The sequence below is a fragment of the Haliotis cracherodii genome, unplaced genomic scaffold, assembly GCF_022045235.1.
Source record: "Haliotis cracherodii isolate W230 unplaced genomic scaffold, xgHalCrac1.p SCAF_14, whole genome shotgun sequence".
Lineage (NCBI taxonomy): Eukaryota > Metazoa > Mollusca > Gastropoda > Lepetellida > Haliotidae > Haliotis > Haliotis cracherodii.
This window is the reverse complement of record NW_027266269.1, coordinates 5,798,374-5,809,902: the sequence shown is the minus strand read 5'-3', so window position 1 is coordinate 5,809,902 and position 11,529 is coordinate 5,798,374. Positions and strand designations below refer to the sequence as shown.

The 11,529-nt window shown below is 39.8% G+C and overlaps 1 protein-coding gene across 1 annotated transcript; it reads right to left on the bottom strand.

Annotated features, from left to right (window-relative positions):
- Positions 1-1,627: 1,627 nt before the first annotated feature.
- Positions 1,628-10,038, bottom strand: LOC139460980 (ankyrin-1-like). Its single transcript, XM_071242440.1, has 3 exons — positions 9,758-10,038; positions 8,207-8,296; positions 1,628-7,170 (listed from the first exon to the last, which is right to left on the bottom strand). The coding sequence occupies exons 1-3, from the start codon at positions 9,825-9,827 to the stop codon at positions 3,929-3,931; spliced, it is 3,402 nt and encodes a 1,133-aa protein (XP_071098541.1). The 5' UTR covers positions 9,828-10,038; the 3' UTR covers positions 1,628-3,928.
- Between the last annotated feature and the right edge of the window lie 1,491 nt (positions 10,039-11,529).

Here is an 11,529-nt window from a genome sequence, read left to right as displayed (position 1 = left end):
ATTGCGTGGATCGATGCTCGTGATGTCAATCACTTAATTGTCTGGTCCAGACTCGATTGTTTACAGACAGCCGTCATATACACAACACACAAAACAAGACACAACAAGTTTTGCTCAAAGGAATGTGTTGTCCTGATCATACAATTACATTTGTACATCAGTTGTGGTGCTTGTGTTATTCATGGCGTATTATTTTGTCAATGTTTGACCCTTGAATCCAAATATGAATCTTTGACTTAGAACTATTCATACTCGGTGACTGCCTGTATAAACACTGGTCAGCTCTGTGCTTGTTCTTGCTCGGGCTGCTGTTGGTCTTAGGGTGCTAAGTCTCGTAGATACCATGCCGCAGTTTGAACATGAATACCCCACTCAGACACAGCAAACGGACTCCGAGCCCACCATCTTTAAACGTATTTTGGTGTGACGCGGCATGATGTATGACGGCGGCCTAGAAATGATCGAATCTGGACCAGGCAAACCAGTGACTTCGGGGATAATTATCCGCCTGACCACACATGCATATCTCCTCTTACAACAAGCATAGCTTCCTGGGGACAAACGAACGGGTCGTATTTCCTCTTAGCTCGCTAGATTTTCTCTGATTCTCTCAACTGTACGCAACAGCGGCCATGATGACAGAGAAACAACATGACTAGAGTGATCTTTTTGGAGATTCTGAAGTGCACATAGCGCAGCCACTTGGACTACCAACTGCTGACTATTTCTAGACAGTTCTGTTGAAAACGAAAATAGCTTTGGGTTTTGGTCAAAATGAATAAGTCTTTATTTAATTTCCAATGCATATCACGTGTCCTTTGACTAAAAACAAAAACATGTATGTCATGCCTACACCTTTATTCAAGAGTGAGTAAACATTTAACGTTGCGTCAGCAATGTTGTTGTCACAATGCATGAAAGTTTTGTATGAAAACATGTCATGAACACATAAAGAGATATAAATGTATACATGAACAACTTGTCAAACATACTTTACGTAAACCTAACGTATATAATTTAACATAAAAAGGTTATATGCCAGCAGCAACTAAGGCCAGACTACCTTACTGTAGACCATGGTCCCGTCAGCTTCATACAGGATGTACGTCATCACTTAAACATACAGGTGGTTTTGTACAATACAATAATACAAATGCTCAAGGATTGATTTGATCTAAAACACTGGGTGATCATACTTACATTTATTACGATAGATACAGGAAGACGTGTCAAACAGTTAACACTGATCCTTTACTTATCCTGTTTTAGACTCACACCAAATTCAAACTGCCAATGTCAGAGAATATTCAATTTTGGTTATCTTCCTAACAGATTCCGTAGGACTTAAAAGGAAAAAATAGTAAGGTAAGGATGCCATGCTCTACCGCCAACAACAAACACCTACGTCAATAGAGTAAGTATTTGTTTGTTGCCACTCTCATCAGTACGCCTGCCAGATGGCGGCGACCTGTAATAAAAGCGACTAATCACTTTCCATATCCAAAAGACAAACACATGCAAAGGCAAGTCAATTGTTCACTTGAAAAAGACACAACATGCATCAAACTTGGACATGTCCTCCACATATCTTCCATAAATTGTTCTGAAAGCTTAACCTTTAGCCTTAAATACTGTAGCCTTGATCAAACAACTTTTGAGCTAGAGACAATAGAGTCTATGATTAATCTATTACAATCGAGTCTGGATCAGACAGTTCTTCGGGGTACAATACTACGCAAAAAACAAGGAATTATTTATTCAAACATATTAAAGGTTGTTTTTCTATTTCTATCAGATATTTCAAGATGAGATGCTGGCTCACAGGGAGGAACAAATCGTTTAGTAGTGTGGTTGATGATGAGATTCCCTTACGATTTCATGGTTCATGCAGCCAAGCAAAATATGCCAGTCAGCAAAAACTTTCATCACAAAGGATACATGTAAGATATTCATCCTTATCGGTTTTTAACAGAACCGAAGTTAACAATACAACATGCTCGTATAATTATTATATATTTGGCCACCGCAAACAGGTATGAGCCATTGTTTCAATTCAGTAATACAGAGTAGCTATATCTTCTTGAGTGCAGCTCCTATCAGGCATCAGTTAAAGTTAACGTTAATGATTGTGGGTACAAAATCAGTGTAAGAGATAATATTTTGAGATACGGGTCAAGAGCTACTCTATTTCAGCTTCTGTGATGTGTTGTTGAATGTTAACCCCAAGTGGTGATACCAGGTTAGGTTGATTTTTAAATAGGTCATCCCGGAGAAAGTTGAAAAGGCAATCACATCGTTGGTTTATATAATAACACAATACAACCTCAACACGAAATAGTCTTGCTGAGAGCCAGAACTCGTTGTCAGTTAAGGTAATGAAGCTAATATTAACGATGCATAGAAATATATAGGACATTTTAAGAAGTGTCAAAGACAAGGCTTAAAAACAATCATTAATGAGAAAAATAACTCTTAAAATAGTAATAATAAAATACATAACGTGCTTGTAGTTACACAAATATCATGAATATCGCACAAAAGGCACACAAAATGCCCAGGTGTAAGCGAGTGACATACAATTCTACTTCCCAGTATTTCTGTGCAATGGCAGTGGTAAGAAATTTAGTCATCATATTAGTCGTTGAAGGTCTTTAAAATGGTTACAGACATGTCATAGATTTATAAAACTACTAATAAGAAGAAGATAACAATGTGAACAGCATAACTTGTTACATATTTCATAAATAACATTTAAGACTGTAGAATCCAGGCGACTAAAGCTAGACAACCAGTGAAGTGTTGAGTATGGATACATGCAGTATTTCTCCTTTGTGCCCGAGACTGCAACATCAGGCTATTCAAGTTTCAAGCGGGGATGTCAAACATATTCATTCTAGAAGGGCCAAGTTAGCTAACTCAATCACACAGTCTTGGGCCAAAGTATATGTCAAATATGATATTGGCGGCAGTCAAAAGTCTTCACGAACGAACATATGTAAAGTGCTAATTAACATCTGATCAACACGTTAAAGGCGAATTCTAGTGAACCACAGTTCCTCTGATCATCCATGCAAACTTTAAGGATCATTGAACTTAAGGTTTCAGAAGAAATGCTTAAGATGTAAAACTATATGTAATCTCATCGAACTTAAAGCCCATTTAAAGTTAGAATAGATTGTAATATTTACAAATAATCAGAGATAATATAACAAATGTTATTTTTGGGGTAACACTTTCTTAGTAAAGTACAGATTCTAGTACTTTTTTGGGTTGAGTCCCGTCCGGGATTCGAACCCACACCTGCCAGGGTGAGGCACCTAATCGCCAGCACACAAAGTCAGCGATTTAACCCACTCAGCCACCGAGGCTTCCACAAAAATGAAAGCCTCGGTAGTCTAGATCACATACTTTGAGTACCCCCTCATTATCAGAGATAATGTTTCCAACTAACTCAGCTGAAGATGCAAACTGCAATAGTTTTTAAATTATATTTTTTTGTGTGACTTTGGTTAGGGTCAACTCCAGATAACCCAGCAGTGTCCTTATAACTAAGTTCGTTATACTTCAAACCTTGCTATAATAACCACATATACAGAGTGATTTAACTCAGGATACCATGTCAGAATTTACCATGAATACAAACAGTATACTAACTCGACCAATAGTTTTTGTCACGTTAAGGATGAGCGTAAAGCAGGGTAAAAACAATTACAATCTTTTAACGTCTTTAAGGGGGTCGAACCACAGACCTTCTGCTGTCTTGGCAGACTAGACCACGGGGACATTCGTTATGATGAAACGTCACAGATTTTTCTCTCTGGTAATCATCATAACACTTTGGTTAACAGATTAGCCTGGGTGCTCCTTCAAAGATCTGTCTCATGCTGAGAATGCGATGACTTGGTGGTATTATATCCGAGCATATGTGTTACAGCAACAGTACAAGACCTATGATTGATAATACAAGTAGTATTATACATATTGTCTTCAGTGGTTTGTTCAAGATGAAATCAACAATGGGGTTCGCACACACAACTTTCAGTATTTGAAGTTTACACCGTCTGACACGACTCAGTGGAGGGAAATGCTCCTCAAGAACCTTGCCTGTGAGAATGTTGCAGCGTGTATAGGCATAGTCTACTGCTCTGAATGAATACCTGTTCTGCATGTCCAAGAGATTCGCAGTATTCATCAGATACATTGCACAGAAAAGGCGACCTCGCCAGGCTGCATAGTGAAGAGGTGTATTGCCTTTCTGATCCTGAATATTTGCATCACCTCCTTTCGACAGAAGGTGTTTCAGAACAGTGGTGTTGCCTGTCTCACAAGCCAAATGTACTGGACTTCTACCTGCAACATCCTTGCTGTTTACATCACACTCATGCCTCAACAGCAGTTTTACTGCATCTGTGTGATCGTTTTTTACAGCCACATGTAAAGGAGTTGACCTATCCTTGTGAGATCTTGGATTGATGAAACAATTGTTACTGTCGAGTAATACTTTCAACATACCAACATAGCCATTTTCAGCTGCAAGATGCAAAGGGGCAAAACCATTACTATTAAATGCGTTGACATCGACTCCCCTTTCAATAAGTTCCTCAGCACACGGGTGATTCAAAATGCATATAGTGGGCCCTTTAGCCGAATCCAGAGGTTGACGACTACGCTTGCCAATGACACAGACCTCGACCATGTTTGGGTTGTCACAGCAGTAGTGTAGAAGGTTTCCACCCCAAATTGTAACAAATGGATCCTCTCCTTGATCTAGAATATTAACCATAATGTTCTTTTGACCTGTCATCACACTGAGTGCCAGGGCTGACATTGTAGTTCGTGGAAGAAACCGTTCCATTATTTTGCTGATCTGAAGGAGGCAGAGTAATACATTTCTATATCTTTCATCTGGAGCTTCCAACTGAAAACATTCAAGACACTTTGGAAATGACAATTCCACTTTGAGACGTGTATCTGCACCCCTGTGAAGCAGCAACAAAGCTGCATCTGGACAAAACACACAAATGGATATGATGAATGGAGTACGCCCCATTATGTCCATAGCATTGATATCTGCTCCATGGTCCACTAAGGTTTTCAACACTTCCAACTGGCCTCCAATTACTGCTTGCATTAGTGGTGTATATCCAACCTGACTTCTGGCATCGATATCACATCCTAACCTCAGAAGAAATTTGACAGTATCAATGTGACCATTCTGACTTGCCAAGTGTAGACATGTGACACCAGCATTGTTAGATGTGTGCACACTACACCCAGTGTTGTGCAGAAATTCTACTACTTCAGTATGTCCACTTTCAGCAGCTTTAAGGATTGCATGACTTCCGCGTTTGTTTTTTGCACTGAGGTCGCACCCTTTCTCCACTAGAATCTCAACAATTTCAGATAAACCTGTGTAACAAGCACAATGAAGTGCCGTCAGTCCCATTGACTCTGTCTTACTAAAATCAGCCCCCTTTTGCAGAAGCTCCTTTGACGTCTCAAGATGTCCACCAAGTAATGCTTTATGAAGGGCTGTTTCCATCTTATCATTGTTCTGATCTACATCCTTAACACGATCTATCAACAGCTTTATGAGCTCAGTATTGCCTTGTTCTGCAGCTAGATGCATAGCACTGTCTCCATGTAAGTTCCTCCAATCTATGCTTTGATAAGTAAGGACTACCCTGCATACGTCAGTGTGTCTATTCCTGGCAGCAGCTATAAGAAATGTTTCATCTCCTTTATTCCTTACATTTGATAAATTGTTCTGGTTCGATGAAAGAAGATAACTGGCTCCATTGCTGTTTCCAAACTCACAGCAACCAAACATAGCATTTACCAAGTTAACTTTAGATATACGGAACCTTCTCAGGAGCGCTTCTAAAAACACATTTTTCTTGTTGCTTGACGCTAGATACAAGCAGGACTCGCCCGTGGCTGCATCAACCTGCTCTGGCAAATCGTTCGGAATCTCAGAACAATTGAGCAAATTCACTACAAACTCCTTCCACTGCAGAAGGACATGAGAGAGTACTTGTTTCATGCTTCCCTGGGAAAGCTCCTTTGCAAATCTATCAACGACAGTTGGTAGAATGGTATCCGTGACATCCACATGCTTCTCATCAGGCTCATTTCCATGTCTGAGGATGTCCTTCAACACGCTCATGTCGCAGTGTTTAATTAACAACTCAGGGTAGTCACATCCGAGATTCACAGCTACACTATGAAGTACTGAAGGGTGGGAAAACTTTATCCTGTCTTCCTCTCTCTGAAGATACGGCCCTTCCAACACCTTACATGTCCTCTGGAAAGTATGAACATCAACGACACCCATCATGTGATCAGGAAACAAACCCTTTCCAGCATCTTGTAACTGTTCTGTTGTCTTATAAAGTAGCATGTCCCCTCCCTGTTTAAGAAGTAGACAAAAGACGTGGCGTTTTACAGCATCATCACACAACTGTTTGATTGTCTCCTTCAGGAAGATGAGTGGCTCTCTCATAAATGCCTCGGCGTCGTCTCTCGTTTCTTGCAGGGTAAACATCAGTTCTGCACAATGTGGAAAACCATGCGGACTTGGTACCTTGATAATTCTTTCAATGACATCTTTCGAAAGCTCTACGCCATATTTGCTTGTCATGGCATTAATGATTTGGAGCTTATCCTCAAGCTTTAGCTTAGCTTCAACAGATGAATTGATATCAATAATATTGACCTTCTGGAAAATATTGTTGATGAATTTTCCTAATTTGTACTCTGCTTCTCTCCATATATAGTCTCTGCTTACAATGATGTACTTCACACTGTTTGTTTTCGCTGCATTTACGTCAGAGCTTTTGATATCATGGGATCTTATGTCATCAAAAACTTGAAGCCATTCTTTCAAACAAAACTCATCATATTCAAATACCCCGAAAATATCATTCAACAAAACAATCGTCTGTCCTACCATCTTGTGAGAAAAATATTCTTGTGGCTTTTTTGGAATGAAAGTGTGCCACCTCTTTTTCAACAAGTCGTCCATTACCAAATATCCCGTTGTCGTCTTTCCCTCACCAGGGCTTCCTATGATGATGGTAACTGGGTGTTTCAGGACATGTTCTTTTACCACAGAGCACACAGTAGTCCAGACCTTTTGTTGACTATGCCTGTTAACTTCACTGTCCCATTCTGCAATAAGATGAAGTCATGCATAAAATGATAACGGTGTATGCAGTAGCACCTTGTGAACTATAATTGTACATTTTGTACCACTGTCCCTATTGTAACTAATTGATCATAATGATCAGCTTATTACTTTTGCCATCGATGGCGTTCATTTCTGAGTCATGATTTGGAAAGTTAATAAAAGCTGTTTCAAAGGTGGTTTGCATTATTTGAACAGCCACCCTTGCTTAACGGTTGGCATACATAACGTTTATATTTTCTAGGATATTAATAGACGTGATATTTGTTCCATTTTAATTCAAGAGATACAATATTTTAATCTGACAGCAGCAAACTTAACTAACTGTGGAGCCTTAGATCCCTGGGCCAACTATTCCCTTATTGTATAGCCCCTTGGGATTCCAGGTTAGAATAGGTTTCCAGTAAACTATGCTGGTCCAAAGAGGCGAACAAATGAATCGGGTGGTCAGAGTCATTGACTTGGTCATGTATGTGTCATCGTACCCCGGCACCGTGGATTGCTATCCACAGCATCAATCACTGGATTGCCTGGTCCAGGATCGATTATTTATAGGCAAATATGCTGCGCGCGGCATCAAACAAACAACAAATATGAAATGTATAGAATTTGCTGGACATTGGGACTGGAATTGCAGTCCTTGGTAGAATGAAATATTGATCTCTCTCTAGTCCTTTTCTTCAACTTCACAACGCTAAGTTCCACAATACGTCTTTGTTTTTTGCTATGGCGTCAAGCAATAACGACATTAACGATTCATGGCAAATGAGTGATAAGGGCCAACATCATAGAGGTACGATGACATGCATCTTCCAAGTCAGCGATGCCTGTCACCTCATCACGCCATTAACCTCTCACGACAAGCGTTGTAAAACACAAATTTAACCGGACCTTCACGAGGCCTTACGTACAATGTATATCATATAATTACTGTTAATTATCAAGGCATACAAACGCAAAGTTATCTTATCACACACATTTACATAGTTTGAATCAGTATTGGCTAATATCAGATCTTACCATTTGCAGGTGAAGCATATTTATGTATGACCTGGGTTCCACCGACACACACGTTTCCTTCTTCCTCACCATCAGGTCCTTCTGATTCACCTGAAACATTGTATTCAATGGGTGGGGGGGGGGGGGGGGGGGGGGGGGCTTTGTAATTACAACGCAGACTCATCAGGCTAAAACCACGAGTTCAACTGAAAATATGGGAACATTGTGTGAAACTCATTAGTTGTCTTCCCAGTCGTGGAGTTCTTTCAAAATAAGTTCTTTTTCATGGGAGATAAAGAAAATGTGTGTATTATTTCTTTTCTAAATTAGGAACTTATATATTTTTCTGTTTCAAAATCTGTAAGTTGTTCTAATTTGAAACCTCATCTTGAAAGTTGTACGTATTTAATCTCCGATCTGAAAACACACTAGGTTTGTCTCTGAAATCAATTCAAGACACAAAAAACACAAGTTAATTCAATGGTGAATCTGTGGGTGAGTGAGTGAATGCGTGCGTGCGTGCGTGCGTGCGTGCGTGCTTGTTGTTTAACACCGCACTAAGTTCTATTCCTGCTATATGACGGTGTAAGTAATCAAATCTGGACAAGACAATCCAGTGATTGACATCATGAGCATCGATCTTCGTATTTAAGATACTATAATATGTATCAACCAAGTCTTACCACTAGAAGGAACATTGTCGCCTCTTAGATGTATGAATATATATTATGTTCTCATGGCCTGGCTGACGTTAGTTAAAACGGTAGCATGTTCGACGTCAGGCAGCACAGACTGGATCTCAAAATGAGGTTTAGTAGGCAGGTAGCATATTTAGTTGTTTATCCATTGTATCATACGCACAAGTCGCTTTACTGCCAATATGTGCGGAGATAGTTATATACTTAAATGCTAACTGTTAACCACCCCTATGGTACTTTCAGTTCAAAGCACACCAGGTATTCGAATCAAGTTTTAGCTGCATATATCTCTGACAACCAGCTGAAGTTGAACTGCTAGCTAAGCTCAATAGGCATTGCACAACGAGACGTGCGGGTAAACAAACTGCTGAATGACGTGTCACTGTGACATTAGGATCTCATTGAATTAACTCACCACGGTAACATGATATGTACTGAAGCTTAATAGCGTGCCTCGTTGAGCAACAGCGCGAATCGAAGATTTGATCACGTACAACATGTCATATTATACACAACAATAGCCAAACGAAATTAATGCTTGTCATTAATGCTACACATACTTATCCAAAAGCCAGTTGCATGAATGAAAGCAGCAAAGACCATTTCCATAATCAGAAAGATATTTAAAGCCATTGTACTATTCGAGTATATAACAAACATGTGTTTATGAATCACTATGAAATAGTGATGATACCAGGTGTTCGAGGAAAGATGAGCGTATCCTCGAATTTTTGTCACTGATTCTTGAATGTTGTAGCATTGAAGAAGCTATCGGCACGCAGAATACTCATCAACTACTAGAGTGAATATAAGCATTTTGCCCAATAACCGTAATTTAATGTGTTAGCTTTAACTCACACAAAGCCTTTCTTACCCTCGACTTGGTGTATTACTTGTTGTCCTCCAACGGAGACGTTGTGACCTTGGATATTCATCTGTGACATTGTGAATTTCTATTCTGTATACAAACTCCTATTTCATGTGACAAGAAGAATTGTTTACGATCCCTGTGTTATAAGCAGAACATTTCACGAATAAAACATAGTGATGTTGTTGTTGCTGTTGACGGCTGCTCAGTGACTATTTTCTAACCGCGTCCAAAGTTAAAAGCGACCTGAAGGCTTCGTGGTGTAAGCGTTCCCTCTGTTGTGAAGCTACCATGGGCAACCGTAATGCTTCAATAGGCCGAGGCCCTCTTGAGCGCTTACTTAGCGCTCTCCGCGGACGTTCGGGTGCAATCGAACGATGTGTCAACTGCCGCCGGTAGAGGGCGCGGTTTTCAAAATGGCGTCAAAGACTGATTTTAGCAATATTGTTGAACATTGTGTATGTTAAGTTTTATAGTTTAGAATAAAGATACAATAAACATACCATTTATTAGAGGGTCACCGATTAGACAACACAACTTTATTTTATGGCATTATCGTGATATACGTCAGACCCAACTCATGTAATCCTACCGACTTGTTTAACATTGGAAAATCAAAATATAGAGTGTGATTGTGTTGATTCGCCGCTGATTGCGTACAGCCAATTGTCAGTGACACTTGACATTGAGTGAGCTCTCTCAGTTTGCTGTAAAGTCACTTAGAAGTAGTAGATGGGCTTGTCGGTGATCAGATATCAGTTCGCTATATCCGTTAGTTCGCTGTACAGCGTTCGTTATGTACGTAAATTTTATATGATAATATATAGGAGATAAATCGTTGATTTTGTAACAGTTCGTTGTATCCGTTTGTATGCATGTTGTAAGATTCAACTAAATGGATCGGTGACTTGGTGGATTGTGTTCCATTGTACCCTGACATGTGTAGCATTAATGCCAATTTGTTATTTTAAAGGGAGTTATTTCAGAGAGTATATATATATATGGGTATTCCCCTAATTAAACCTTTCTTTCGTTGGTGTCTATTAAACGTATCCGGCATTTAATACATTTGTATGATGTAGTAAAGTATGTGCGTGTAGATGTTGTACCTATATCCGAACACGAATGTATGACATCTTTCAATAGATCAATTACGGTTCTAACCACGACACGCAACCTGACTATGTGCGTGGTTAGCAGTTCATATTTATAAACACATCATAAATGACAGATTTCTGATGAATGAACTCGCCCGCACACATGCCTATAGGGTTATGTTCGCCCGAACTGTAAACAGTGACACATTGATAACAGGAAGGGTGTGTGGAATGCACTCGTCCTTGTAAGGGTAAATACGCGTTTAAACTCACCATTTAAATGATGACATTACTTTTTAGATGTATTGGTATCAGTGAGTGAGTGAATTTAGTTTTACGCCACACTCGGCATTATTCCAGCTCTAGGACGGTGGTCTGTCAATAAACGAGCTTGGACCAGACAATCCAGTGATCAACAGCATGAGCAGCGATCTGTGCAACTAGGAACCGATGGCACGTGTCATCCGAGTCGGCGAGACTGACCAATGGATCCCCGTCAGTCGCCGATAAGCATGGGTAACTGAAGGTCGATACTATAACCCGGGACCTTCACGGGTGTAGTATGACGAAGACTTTATACTAATATGCAAACGAAACTGAGAAAAAACAAACAATTCATTCGTATCATTTATTGATTAGAGTCAATCGGTTCCATACAAAGCCGTGATATACGAATGGACA